The sequence below is a fragment of the Natrix helvetica genome (assembly GCF_964273705.1).
Source record: "Natrix helvetica genome assembly, chromosome: 1".
NCBI classification, from domain to species: Eukaryota; Metazoa; Chordata; class Lepidosauria; order Squamata; family Natricidae; genus Natrix; species Natrix helvetica.
In genome coordinates this window covers 246,997,466-247,012,154 of record NC_138548.1, presented here as the reverse complement: position 1 = coordinate 247,012,154, position 14,689 = coordinate 246,997,466, and the positions used below count along the sequence as shown (strand labels likewise).

The 14,689-nt window shown below is 41.7% G+C and overlaps 1 protein-coding gene across 1 annotated transcript; it reads left to right on the top strand.

Moving 5' to 3' along the window:
• The first annotated feature begins 2,417 nt into the window (after positions 1-2,417).
• On the top strand, positions 2,418-13,706 carry SLC25A19 (solute carrier family 25 member 19). Its single transcript, XM_081934769.1, has 7 exons — positions 2,418-3,111; positions 3,439-3,628; positions 5,150-5,305; positions 6,154-6,324; positions 8,183-8,366; positions 8,903-9,033; positions 10,405-13,706. The coding sequence occupies exons 2-7, from the start codon at positions 3,497-3,499 to the stop codon at positions 10,603-10,605; spliced, it is 975 nt and encodes a 324-aa protein (XP_081790895.1). The 5' UTR covers positions 2,418-3,111; positions 3,439-3,496; the 3' UTR covers positions 10,606-13,706.
• The last annotated feature ends 983 nt before the right edge of the window (positions 13,707-14,689 follow it).

Sequence of the window (14,689 nt, the reverse complement as noted above, 5' to 3'; positions counted from 1 at the left end):
TTTTCCACAGTTACGACCATTGCTATATCTCAGGGGTGTCAAACTGGAGGCCCACGGGCTAGACACATCATGCACAGGCCATGCCCACTCCAGCTCCATGAAGGGAAAAAACATCGCGGAACATCATGTATTGGCAATGTGACATCACAAGTTTGACACCCATGCCATAGCTGGTCATGTGATCAAAATTCAGACACTTGGCAACTGAGTCATAGTTATGACAGTTGAGGTGCCTTTTGCAATCTTCTGATAAAGTCAATGGGGAAGCCAAATTCCCTTAACTGTATTACTAATTTTACTGAAATGATTCCCTTAATCACTGTGGCAGGAAAGGTCATAAAATGAGGCAAAATTCACTTAACAACCATCTCACCTAGCAGCAGAAATTTTGAGTTGAAATTGTAGTCATAAGTCAAGGACTACCTGTACTTTAATTCAAGCAATGCAAGCATCTTGCCTGAAGTCCTTCAGCTGATGTCATGGAGATACAGGGAATTGTACTTACATATTCTCTATCCTGGTTAGTTCATCTGAACTCTTGGTTACAATTAATACTGTTGAGAAAGGATTTCTCAATCCAGGCTGGCCTGGAAAGATGAAGTTTCCTTTCACTAACAAAAACAAGGTTTGTGAATGGTATTTAATCTAGGCTTGTGGTTCAATGTTCAAGTTCAAGTGACTATGGTAAGCCATAAGGTGGTTTTGATTTTTGCCTTAGTGTATGCTATTATATAAAGCTAGCCACATTGTTCTGTATATCACAGCTTATGGCTCCATGGAGATGGCAAAGTTTATATATGGGATTTTTTTGGCTTCTGAAGGCTTCAGAGATTTCTGGGTTGTAAGGTAAATAGACTGAATAGGACATATAGTATATTTTTTGGGCCTCTCTATGTATGAGAACAGTGGATAAATTTCTTCTTATAATGCCCAGAATCATTGGGGGGGTCAGCAGCACACAAATGCCACACACATAGGTAAACATACACCCCAGATTCTCTCTCCATCTTAGGGATTTTTCTTGCCATTCATGATTCTGCCCATCCAGTCTGAATTCCAAAGGAGCTACTAAGAATATTTCTGTAACAAAGTTGTCAGCCAGAAGGCAGACTTTTCCAAGGGAAGCCCCAACATTATGGAACTTGCTTCCTCCGATGAGATGCCAGGCTCCAGCTCTCCTTTGCATCCTGGAAGTCTCTTAAAAACATTAAAGTGAACCTTTGGTTTATGATGTGATTATGGACAGGCATCTGAGCATGCTACGGCTTCTTTATTAAACTTATCGTTTATTATGAATATTTTCAGATTTTGTTTTTTCCCTGTTGTGCATTGTCCAGTCTTTTCTGATTGAAATGGTTTACAAATATTGTATACTTCTGAATTTTTTTTACCTCATCTCACAAATCTGTTTGCTATTTTATTTCAATGGTATGATGTGATGATATTTAGGGACTGCTCAAAATGGCACAGTTTATTGGCAAGTCACAGCTTCCCCCTTTCCTCTTCTTCAAAGCAGTCTGCTATGCGATTGCACAATGTCTTTGAAACAGTACAATTTCTATACTATGTTCAGAGTAAACCTATGGTACATTGTTAGCTAGATTGCCAAAATAGCTCACGGATTCCAGATTGTCTATGAAGGATGTAGCTGCCACACCAGCATTACCTGGTAAAAGAGGCCAAGTTCATATATTACCCTGATTTACTTAATAATGGTTTGATGAGTGAAACACAAAAGTCTGGATGGATTTCTAATTATCCTAAGCTAGTTTGTTTAACCATACCTTATTGAATAATGTATTAATATAACACATCACTTCACAAACTGATAATTTTGTACTAGCTTAGTTTGATGTGTGAATTCAGCCATGTGGTGATTTTGATTTGCACTTTCCCCCAAACTTGGCATCTTCAGATGGCATTGGATTTCAACTCTTTCTTATAACATCAGCTCTTATTAAAATCAAACACAGTTGCAGAGTACCAGGTTCAACTACACAAATTATGCATAGCTATATACTATTTTTTTTTGTACCTAACCTGGAGTTAGGAATAAAAACTCAAACCCTAATAGGATAAGATTGGAACTGCGTGTTGAAGTAGCTTCACCAGGTAATACAAACAACAGGTTTCGGTTCATCCTCTGAACAGATGTTATCCTTTGATAGAAATCGGAGAAAATTATGCGTGCAAACTATAAAATATAAACGGTGGCTCAGTGGCTAAGACGAAGAACTTGTCAATCAGAAAGGTGGGCAATTTGGTGGTTCGAATCCCGTTACTTATCCCAGCTTCTGCCAACCTAGTAGTTGGAAAGCAATAAAAATGCAAGTAGAAAAAATAGGGACCACTTTTGGTGGGAGGCTAATAGCGTTCTGTGCAACTTCGGTATTTAGTAATGCCGGCCACATGACCACAGAGACTTTTTTGGACAGTGCTGGCTCTTTGGCTTTGAAATGGAGATGAGCACCGCCCCCTAGAGTCGGGAACAACTAGCACATATGTGCGAGGGGAACCTTTACCTTTATGTGGGGTGAGGGCAGGGGAAAAGTGTCTTCAAAAAGTTGTTCATACTGCCACGCCTTAATAAAAAGCGCACAAGAAACAGGGAATTTTACACACCTCCCTTCTTTCCCATCCCTGCAACTAGAACATCGGAAAGGTGTTGCTGTGCCGTCCCACGTACAGATGTTTCCAGAGAAATTCGAGACTTCTTTACCGAAGATCGTCGAAGAGAATAAATGACCGGGGAGTGGCGTCCAGCAGGATCTGTATTTTAGTTCTTCTCCGGGTTGTGCGGTTTCTTTGGCTATTTTTAAAGAAATCTATCCCGGTCCACTTAAAATGCGTCCGCCTGTGCCCGTTCATCAGAGCCTTATTAAAAGAAAAACCTTCGCTTCCCCCTTTTCTCCCGCCTCGCTCCTCAGGGAAATGTAGTCAGCATCGCAGACTACATTTCCCAGAGAGCCCGGCGGCTACCATCCCGAGCGAGAGCCGCGTGAGGTCGTCCTTCAAGACCTGCCGCCTGGTCCTCGGGCGGAGTCGGCTTGAATCCTCGCCAAGCCTCCGATTGGTCGCCGCGTTCCGTTGCCGTGGGAAGCCGCGCTCTGGGTGAGCCTCGCTGAAGCCGAAGGAGGGTCTCGGGGAGGAAGGGTCGCGAATGCCCGGGGAGGGTCACAGAGGGGAAACGTGGGCCGTGCCTACTTCCCAAGGCAGCCACAAAATTAGCCGCCGAGCAGGCTGATGGAGGAGAGGACGCGTGCTTGGTTCACGGCCACGCAGAGTCGGCGCGGGGCTCTTCAGTGCTGCAAGGAATGCAACTTTAACCATGCTCAGAGGCACTGTTTTCTCTTTGTAAAGACAAACACCCCGCCCCTCGGGGTCTCAGCTGTAGCTTAAGCTCTTCCCCCCCCCCCTTTTTTTTTTCTTTGCCTCCAGTGTTGGTGCCCGCAGGGAGACTCGTGCATGGAGAGCAAGGTCCGTAAACCTGGTAGGGATGGTTGGCTATGATCCGGATTCCGAGTGTAGCTCCCTGTCGACTCTGAAAGTAGCAGCGGCAGGATCCGCTTCCGGATTGGTCACTCGGGCAATGATCGGCCCTTTTGATGTGCTGAAGATTCGATTTCAGGTATTCTCTTTATGACTCTGGACCATCCAGAGGAAGGTGGTTGAAGGTGGACCCTCCGTTCTTCTGTCTAAGGAGCTGATTTGGCCATTAGCTTTGCATTTCCAGAGGTTATATAATTTAACGACAGAGCCTGCTATTTTTCCCCCTCTGCTGCTTGCATAATGTTTGCTTCAAGACGGAAACGCAGCTGAAGATTTTTTTAAAAATTTCATTACGCATGGGTTATAGATATAAGTATAATCATGATTATGAATACAGGAAGTGGATACGAATACAAGGAAATATTAGGACAGGGACGGTAGGCACCTGGTGCGCTTATGCACACCCCTTAAAGACCTCTTAGGAATGGGGTGAGGTCGAAGGTAGAGAGTCTAAAGTTAAAGTTTTAGGGGTTTGGGGAAGAAACCAGGTAGTCAGGTAGTCCCCCCCCCCCTTTAAAGGAACAGAAGCTATCCAGAGCTACTATGGTAGTTCTGATAGTTGTATGGAATCAGAGGCAGGTGGCTTCTAGGAGAAGGTGGAAGGCAGTCTTTCCTGATGTATCTGGCTTTTGAGATGGACTTCCACCAGCATCTGAGGAGTGTCTTCCCGCCTGATCTAGCACAGCTGCTTCTCTGCTTGGATTGTGCAACTTAGTGTAGCGGTTTTCCTTGGGTGTTGCAGCTTTGGCAAGGAAGCCCGATTACCTGGGCTGTTTGAAGGTTTGCTTTTTTTACTCCAGTTTTTTTTTGAAAAAAATATATGTTGGCCCCTTTAAAAGATGATTAACTTTTTTTTTCTATATATTCTAAGCTTTTGGGAAGATGTTGTAGTCTAATATTTTCCCTTTCTAATTGGTGCAACATTTGGGATGAGCCTTCTGAAAATTGGAGGCCAGTGTTGTGTGTTCGACCTTCCAGGTGATAGAAGTTTCTGGAAGGCTAGGTTGGGTCTATGCCTATTCTAAAGTAGCAAAGTAATTGCAGGTCCTCAACTTACTACCCCAGTTGAGGGCAGAATTTATGTTGCTAAGTGAGAAATTTGCTAAGAGAGGTTTTGCCCCATTTTATGACTTTTCTTGCCACATTTGTTAAGTGAATCGGTGCAACTGTTAAATTAGTAACACAGTTATTAAGTGAATCTGGCTTCCCCATTGACTTTGCTTGTTAGAAGGTCAAAAAAGATGATCACATGACATCTGGACACTGCAACTTTCATAAAATGAACCAGTTGTCAAGCATCTGACTATAAATGACAATTTTGCTGCAGCAGTCATAAGTGTAAATAATAAAGTCACTTTTATCAGTGCCCTTGTAACTTTAAACAGTCTTTAAATGAACTGTTGTAAGTCAAGGACTACCTGTATTTATATATTTCCTGCCAGGATAAATAGTGATTATTTCCAGATAAGTAAGTATATATCAGACAATATTGTAGCCTAAGGCACACTTTCTGATGATAAATATAATGGTCCTAAAATATTTTGGAGACTTAAATTTTCCACATAAGAATTAGAAATTTACTCATGCTGTCATTTTTCAGCTTCAGATAGAGCAGCTTTCCTCCAAAAATCCACATGCGAAGTATCATGGTATCTGGCAGGCTGCTGGTAAGATTTTTCAGGAGGAAGGGGTCACTGCATTTTGGAAAGGTCATGTCCCTGCTCAACTTCTTTCTATCACATATGGGGCTGTCCAGGTGAGAATAAAACAATATTTTATCTATTCAGCCTGAAAACTGACAATTTTCTTAACTTCCAGAGTGATCTGTTTACCTGCCTTCTTATGTTTCTTTTCAAAAACTGACTTTTAAAAAAATTAACATGACACAATTGAGTTGTTAATATGGAATGTTATGACTCTGGGACTAAAGTTTTGTTCTTAGCAAAACTTGGGATTTCATATTAACTTTTCTTTGTGTACTTTCTGTTCAGGTAATGAGTTAATTTAAATAATTTTAAATACTAATTCAGAATCTCCATGTTTTCACAAAAGTAATATCCTATTTTCTTTTGTCCAGTCTTTCTACTCTGTCAATCCCTCTCTTAGCGCCCAAAAAACTCTTTGCTGTATTTTTCCTGCTACAACTTTTCATCCCAGATTCTGAAATGCAAAATAAAATCTGTTGATTTTTGCCAAATGATGAGAAGCACAGCAGCTGCCTCTTCTTGTTTTGATTAAATTATGTTGGATACTAGTTTGTAAAGTGGTGTATTTCTGAGGAGTTTAAGTTCTTTGTCAAATGTTGGATATGTTCACGTAGAATGTTAACATATATATTGAGGCAGGGTTTGCCCAATTATTAAGGTTCAGATTTTTGCACTTTCAGAAATACCCACCATCCTAAATCCTATAAATGAAAATAAGTAAAAAAATGATTCAGGCGTAATAAATAGTAATTAACGAATTACTTCAGAGATGTAAAACCTGAATTTTTGAACCACATGCATTAACAGAAATTATTCTTTGAAAAAAATCCTTGTGTGATTGGTGGCTCTCCTAAATCAAATATGTACATTTCTGATTGTTTTGGTTTTCTTTTTCTAGTTTGTCAGTTTTGAATTTCTGACCAAGCTGGTGCACCATGGCACAACGTATGATGCCCGTGACTTCACTGTGCACTTTATCTGTGGCGGTCTGTCTGCTTGTGCTGCTACTGTGACAGTTCAGCCTCTTGACACGTTGCGTACTCGCTTGGCTGCCCAAGGAGAACCGAAGGTAAGAGATGGATGAAAGATTTACCACCCAGATTAATTCTGCTCTTGCTACTTGGAGAATATTCTGGTTCCTTACTTTACACCAACAGTATTTATTTAATGAAATGACGCCATTCTGACCGGTTTCCAACTTACTTAGAGTCTTAGGGCAACTTGGAGATTAATGCATTTATTATGGCACAAGCTTTCATAGGAGGGACTGTCCTCTTTATGTGTCACAAGATTCTTGGTTGATCTGTCAGGGAACTGACAGGCAAGGCTAAGAGGAGTGCTTGGGGCTGAGGAAGAAATAAGTATGCAGAGTCCCAAAGGGTGAAGGCCACGTGATAGGAACGAGTGAGGGGAAGACATTGATAAACAGCTGCATCTTGAGAAAAGCTATAATCCTGATAGGGAAGTAACCTAACAAATAGGCAACCACCATCCATCAAGATTTACAGTATGTGGGAATTAGATCAATATGACTTGTTTACCAAATGAGAGTTATTTTGGCTTAATATGTTTGAAACCAGCCATTTTAGTGTGCAGTATTCAGATGCAAAGTGGGAGAGGTGTCAAGGTCTCTTTATCTGTCAACAGCTCTGTAGAAGAAGTCACTGTTCACCCAAGAAAATAAGTGTTTTAACTTAAGAAGCTCCTTATTCTAAAACATGTTAAATTTCCGCTCAGACGTTAAGTTTCCTGTGGGAACAGTCTTTACTTCTCTTTCACAAATTTGAAATTCTGTACTCAGAAATGCTTACTTCTGCACAGAAAAAGTATTATGCATGCAGAATAAGCTATGCAAGTCTATATATTGTTGTGCAGGTAGGCATCATAGAAACCGTTCTTTGCATAATAGATCATTTTGCTTTTCAGTACCCCGTTGAGAAGGCAGCTGTGTGGGAGGAGCAAAGTGTAGCCTTGGCATTGTCTGGTCATGACAAAAAGTCGCAGGGCCTCTGCTGCCAGAGATCTATGCCTGGCACGTGGGAGAGGGGCTTCCCTGAGATCAGTCTTTAGGAAATCCATAGGGATGCTTCTCTCTCTCTCTCTCTCTCTCATTAAGCTTTTAACTGGTTAATTGCTTTTAGTAATGATTTTATTGTGATGTGTTTTTGAAGCTTTATATTCTTTTAAAAAAAATCTTAGTCAACTTGAGTGCTCTTCAGAGCAGAAAAATGAATAATAATAGCCATACTGCTAGGATCTTCCAATATATTAAAACGTCCCATGTTCTTGGGAAGAACTCAATGAGTATGAAGGCCAACAGCAGCTAATGCAGGGGTGAGATTCAGCAGGTTCTGACAGGTTCTGCAGAACCAGTAGCGGAAATTTTGAGTAGTTCGGCGAACCGGCAAATACCACCTCTAGCTAGTCCCAGAGTGCGGTGGGAATGGAGATTTTGCAATGTCCTTCCCCCAGGTTGGGGAGGGAGTGGGGATTTTGCAGTATCCTTCCCCTGCCATGCCCACCAAGCCACGCCCACCAAGCCATACCACGCCCACCAAGCCACGCCCACAGAACTGGTAGTAAAAAAAAATGAATTTCACCACTAAGCTAATGAACTGATAGCTGTGATTTCACATGTTGTGCCTATGATAATAACACCTTTAAGAACATCAAACAACAACATCTGCCTATCTCGGGTCCTTGGGAAGGATTCAATAGGTGGAGAAAAATGCCAAATCCAGTCTAATCATCTAATGATGACCAAAAGTGTTAAGGGGCAGATAGATAGCCAGTTTGGGTAACTGGCAGGAGTGGCACCTCTTAATAGTTTGGAGCTTTTTGACAGCAGAGCTGAAATCTGGCTTCCCTACCGAGAGCAAAATTTGCATCGTGGTCAAAGAAAGATGCTCCTCCTTAAATTGTTTTAGATTTACAGGAACCTTCGCCATGCTGTGGTCAGCATGTACCAGAAGGAAGGGCTGCTGACTTTCTATAGGGGACTGACCCCAACCATCATTGCCATTGTTCCTTATGCCGGCTTCCAGTTTTCCTTCTACAGTCTCCTGAAAAGGGCGTACAACTGGATTGCTCCAAGAGAAGAGATGAAGAAAGGTTGGTGTCAATGGTGGGGCTGGGCAGGGATAAGGGGGAAGGTCTAAGCTGGCCTTAGAAAGTTTGCTGCCTCAAGGTTGGAAATCAGTTGGGCGGCAAAACTGTAAGTTTGAAATCAGTAAGCAAATAGGAACCCATTGAGAGCCTTTTCATAAAGATAATCCTACCCCTGCAGGGCCGGATTTAGATGAAAAGAGGCCCTAGGCTATTCCACTTTTGGGGCCCTTTCACCTCCCATTTTTAAGTTTGTAAATTACATGAGAGATAATAAAATACATCATTACTGTGATATATATATCAATATATTAAATGAAACATGTTGGTACTAACCTTTATAAAAATGTGGCACAGATAAATAAAAGGCCTCTCTTGATCTTGAGGCCCTAGGCTGAGGCCTAGTTAGCCTATAGGAAAATCCGGCCCTGTACCCCTGTGACTTGTGCTTCTCCTGTGTTGACCAGTCCAGGGCTTTGGAGGGCAGGATCAGTGTTAGCTTTGGAGTGCTTCCCTCTACTTCTAACCTCTTGGTTTTTCAGGTAATATTAAAAACTTGGTGTGCGGCAGCTGTGCTGGTGTCCTCAGCAAAACCCTGACCTATCCCTTTGACCTGTTCAAGAAGCGACTGCAAGTGGGTGGCTTTGAACAAGCCAGGGCGGCCTTTGGGCAGGTGAGAGGGGATCTGGCTTGTGGAAATCTTTCTCGTTCCCCTTCCTCTTTTTCTGTGCCAAGTATATCAGGCAGTAGGGTGTATCTCCTGAAACAACCAGACTTTCTCCTTTTATGCAACATCTGAATGAGGAGTTCTGCCTCACCTGCTCTCCTCCCCTTGTTTTAGTCTTTCTCAACCATGGCAATGTCCAGGTGTGTGGACTTCAACTCCCAGAATTCTCCTCAATGGCCATGTGGGCTGTGGGATTCTGGGAGTCGAAGTCCCACCCACCTGGAAGTTGCTATGGTTGGGAAACACTGCCTTTGATGAAGACATTACTAGAAGTATGTTCTGCCCACCACTGAGAACTTGTAGCTTTGATGCTTGTGGCCTCCAAGTTAATGCTGGATGCATTGCTTGTAATGGAGCCATTGCTGCCCCCACCCCCCTTGACCATTTCTAGATGAGAACCTGGAACCGATGCTTTCCCTCCTCCCCCTTTTTCCTGCTCCATGCAGAATGATGGAGTTTATCACATTGTGTTTTTGCTCGGCTTACAGTTGAATGAGCTACAGTTTGTGCAAACCACAGTTGACATAGATTGCTTTGTTATACACAGAGCCTAGTAGTTTTAAATTGTGTGTGAAGAAGAGAGGAAGAGGCAGTGGGAGCACCTCAACTCAAGGCTTTTCACATCTTGTTCATGTAATAACAAGGCACAACTTATATTTGCCTTTAGTTGGTGCCCCCTTATTCAATCACCTTCTTTCAAAGTATTGCACATACACCATTTCACAATAAAACTGTGTTATAAATGTTTGTGCTGAGTTTCTTTTTTGTTCAACTAGCCAGTTTTTGGTGGCTTTTTTTCCCTAAATCTCAATCCATAGCTCTTAAGTATACTGCTCCTGATTCTTTTTCTCATTTTCTGTCTGGCGACCAATATGCATAATCGGGCTGTGCGGTGCTTCAGTTTCCATGAGAGAGCACGGACATAAACACTTCTTGCCATGATTTCCCTCCACAATTACATGAGACTGAATCATTGGTGGGTTCCTACTGGTTCAGACCAGTTTGGACAAACCGGTAGTGGTTTGGCGGCCTGGCTCGTTGGAACTGGCAGCGACCCAGGCCTGCCATGCCCCCAAAATGATTCCCCTGTTGGCGCCATTGGCGCCACCATCTTGTTTTTCAGTTCTGAGCATGCACAGAACAATTGTAATTGCACTGGGCATACGTGCACGCAAAGCGTCCACACGAGCAAACCGGCAGTAGTGCCAGCCGGAACCCACCCCTGGACTGAATCCAATGTCCTGTTATGTCTAGGAGAAAAGACTTTGTACCCAGCCTGAATCTCTGCTCTGGCTCACTCACTTCTTGTGTCTGCAGGTTCGAACATACACTAGCATCATGGACTGTGCCCGACAGATAATCATTGATGAGGGGCCCAGGGGATTCTTCAAGGGCCTCTCCCCAAGCTTGCTGAAGGCTGCTTTCTCCACTGGCTTCACCTTTTTCTGGTATGAGCTCTTTTGCAATCTTCTGCTAACAATGCAAAACTCCGGTGGTTCCAAGAAGCAAGAAGGCTAATGTAAGCAAGGGTTGCTGCCTGCCTCCAGTGGATGTTCTTGGTGTGTAATTCTGGCAGCTGCAGTCATCATCATCGGAGACTGAAGAGTGGGGCAGGGCATATGGGATTGGAGAATCGAGACAAGTGACTCTTTGCCCAAGCCCACGATGCACATCGCTTGTTGGTTTGGTTCAAAACAGAAATGGTGGCTCACCTCAACACTTGCTCAGGTTGTCTCTTTAGTCTGCAGCTGCAGCATTTGTGAGTCTTGATGAGGTTCATCATCAAGGGCTCCGAAGATCTTTGTTGCAAAGGTGTGTCTACTTTCTCTATTGTTTCATAACGGAGGGTTTGAATCAGAGCCCGATTCACATATCAAAAACCCCTTTTGTGACCCTGGAAACTTGGTCCCCTTAAACCGAACCATATATTGACTACTGGATGGCCAGACTCCTCCGGCATGGGCATTTTGCGAAGTCTGTGATAAGCTGGAGGTCCGGCCATTCAGTAGTGTCAATGGGACATTTTCTTAATAGACAACACCTGCCTTGGCCATTCAGCCCCGGCAGTAAAAATGCAATTAGCTGTTTTGTCAGGTCATTTCCCCTAATCCCTTGTCCCTTGGCCGAGGTTCTTGCAGGCCTTGTGATTTTGCAGTGTTTCATTAATGAGTCTGTGGAAATTATCTGTTGCCAAAATCCTAAAGAAAGTAGAGGAAGCTCTGCATGCATAGCTTTCCCTTCTGTGTTAGCAGGGCAATTAGTGTTCATGATTCCTCTTGCCCTGCCCATGCATAAATATATTTTGCCACTATTCCAAATTAAAAATAGAGGGCAAGCATACAAGGGGCCTGTAAATTAAGACACTTATAGTTTTGCACTATCAACGTCTCCCTTCTTCCTAAAACACACATGCTGGATCTAAAGTCTTAAGAAGTTTTCATTTTAAACTTTTCCATTTTGAATCAGACTGATGAAAAAATAGTGTTGACTATACAATTATTCAGTTTCATTTTGTGATAGGATACATCTTTTAAATTATTGTAATGATTTTCTTAAGCAATGTTATCCCCTGATATCCCCCCCCCCACCGAAAAAGCCCTGGAATGACAATGGATTCTTTTTTTCAGCAAACTCTTAACATTTAGTGAAAAAGAAGAGGACCATTTACCTGGCTGAATTTGGCCAATTTTAAAGCTATAAAGGAAATTAATTGATTGGTGCGATCTTGTCAAAGTTTACTCAGAAATAAATCCCACTATGCACATTTAGAATTGTAGCCTTTACTTTCCAAGTCATTGATAGATTTCTCAATTTCATGGTACATGCTCTGTATTTTCATTAAAAAGTTCACAGCAATTAGATAAGTAAATTTGCTTTAAGGCGTTGTCCTCCAAGCTGAATATTCTTGGACTAATTCAGTTTTGCCTGATATAAAATATATGAGTTGTCATAGTCCCAGTTTCACACACAGGCAGAAGCTGATTCTCTATTCCCTGCCCATTTTCTATGCACTTATCTGTAAAATGTAAATGTTAAAAGCATACAAATAATATATATTTATTTATTTAGATATTTTTTGTACTCTATAACCTTTGCATGGTATCTCGGGAAAAAGCAACCTGATGGGATAAGAAGAGTTGGGAAATCACCAATTTTCTTACAACAATGAAATTGATTTCCACTCCATGACCTCCTTTCAGCATAGGACAATCCACATTCAGATATACTACTAAGTTGAAGGTACTGTAGTAATACACAAGAACACTGCAGTTTGATATATACCTGATAGATATATAAGCAAAGCTTCTGAAAAGAGCGAGGTTTAAAAAAATAGATTTGTTTCCAGCAGGATCTGCAAATTCTTTTTATAAAACTTCCAATACTGGCAGGATGGATTTTAATTCTTTTGGTATCAAATCATGCTGAATCAGTAGAATCAGAACCGTTGGTGTTTGGAAGCACAGAGACAGCAAACAGGAAAGTTTCAAGTTACTTTCTTTTGCTTACCTACTGGGTCAGGTTGTTCCCTATACTCTTATCTGTATTTATTTTCATAAGAGCTGTGAAAGTCACATTCCAGCTACATTGCAAACCATTGGAATGGCCCTGATTTATGCAAACTTTGCTTTATCTACCCTAAGAACAAAGGTTGCTTGTATTTCTCTGAAATGTTTGTTTTGGACAGGTGGGTTCTCTTCTCAAAGTGTTCATAGGCCTTTCCTTCTTTTGTTGTCTAAGATTGGAATTGCTGATTCAGATTCTTTCTAAAGTGCACTTGGGAAGGATTGGTCAAAAGGCAAACAACAGGTTCGCCAGAAACGCAGCAACAATTGTCCTTGACATGTTTTTTACTTATTATTTTATCAAATTTTGAGGCCATTGGCTCCTTAATGAATCTGGATAGGTTGCAGACAAAAAAGTAATAAATATGAATAAGAACACTACTGATTAGACAAGTGCTTCTCAACCTTGATAACTTTAAAATGGGTGAACTTCAACTCCCATAATCCCCCAGCCAGCTTTCTCCCAGAATTTCACCCCTGCCCCAGCATGTTGGTTGAGGAATTATGGGAGTTGAAGTCCACCCATCTTAAAATTGTCAGGGTTGAGAATCACTGGACTAGAAGAACAGAACGCCGGTTATCAACCAACCATAACTAAAAGGAGTTCCACAATCACCCTGCCCTCAAGGGCTCTTGTGTTTTTCCCACCAATACAATAGAGGCATTACCTCATGAACCTGCCTTTCTGTCAGAATTACCCTCTTTTTAAGCACGCAAACTAGCAAGCTTCAAAGGCAAGCATGAAGTCACAGCCTTCCAAAGAAAGAAAGAAAACACTTCACATTTGTAGTCTCCAAATATAAGCTAGGTCACTTATCTTTCAGTTCTCTTCTATCCTTTAGTGCCTCCTTCAATCTGCTTCCTCAAATATGTTAATTTTAAGATATTGTGCCTTATGACAGTGCCAAAATCAGTGTATACTTTAATACTTCAGTGTTTACAAGACAACATAACATTGACAGATCAGCAGTCAGCAGGTCTCTTCCCACACCTCCAAAATCGTTGATGGTTATTAGCTGGGCACCTATGCCAATGAGAACCCAGTACAGAGTTGTACTCCTAATGAGAACCCAGTACAGAGTTGTACTCCTAGTACTGTAATCTAAATGATCTTTGTTGACATCTAGGGTTGTGCAAGGTTTTCAGATTCCATTACTGAGATTTTTGTTCACTCCCTGTGTTTAACATGAATGCTTAATCTATAACACTGTATCTGTATTTTTCATATAAATAGTTTTTGTGTGTGGCTGAGACAGTTTGGACCATCCAGTTTTCTAGACCATAGAACATGTGTCTATCTTGAAAGAAAAATAAATATATAAATATATTTATCATAAATTTGTGGATTCTTTTTGTAATCACAACACACTTCTTCTGAGAATTCAATGGAGGAACAGCATGTAAACATCCCTTTTCATTGTACTGCACCTAAACAGTACCTAAGAAGGACTTGGGGAAGGCAGCTGGGGTTTGGCAAGGAAAGACTATTAATGCTTTTTATAAACAGTGCCCTTAATGTCTGGTTATTGTATTTGGGAGTCTGTTACAAATAAAAAGATATCATTTGAGAGGCTGTTGGTGTTGGAAACCTGAAGGGGAGGAAGAGGCCAAGTTCAACATTGATAAGACTGGATGGCTGCGTGGTTTTGTGCCCCTCCTCCAGAAATAGGGATCTTATCTTCAGTACTGGACTAGGTTGCACTTGCTTATTCCGGGTTTGTGCATAGCTTTATGAACGGACAGCTTCTGTTTGTGGCTGAATATTTTTCACACAAATCCAATCTGTGTCTCAGTTGTACCCCTCTCTTTTAGAAGCCACTCATGCTTTAGTCACCTAACACCTGGGCTACTGCAATGTGATGGGCATGGAGTTGCCATTCAACTACAGCTGGATATGAATGCAGTGACAAAGGCAATTATGGGCGTGGCACATGTTGCTCATATATCACCTTTGCTCTATGAGCTGCACTGAATATTGACAGGTTTCCAGAGATAATTCAAGGTGTTGGTTATGACTTATAAAGCTTTGATGACCTGGT

Excerpts from the sequence above, each read along its gene's own strand:
- SLC25A19 (XM_081934769.1), top strand. The coding sequence starts at position 3,497 with ATGGTTGGCTATGATCCGGATTCCGAGTGTAGCTCCCTGTCGACTCTG. Across the intron at positions 3,629-5,149 it reads TGCTGAAGATTCGATTTCAG|CTTCAGATAGAGCAGCTTTC; the intron begins GTATTCTCTTTA and ends GTCATTTTTCAG. Across the intron at positions 6,325-8,182 it reads CTGCCCAAGGAGAACCGAAG|ATTTACAGGAACCTTCGCCA; the intron begins GTAAGAGATGGA and ends AAATTGTTTTAG.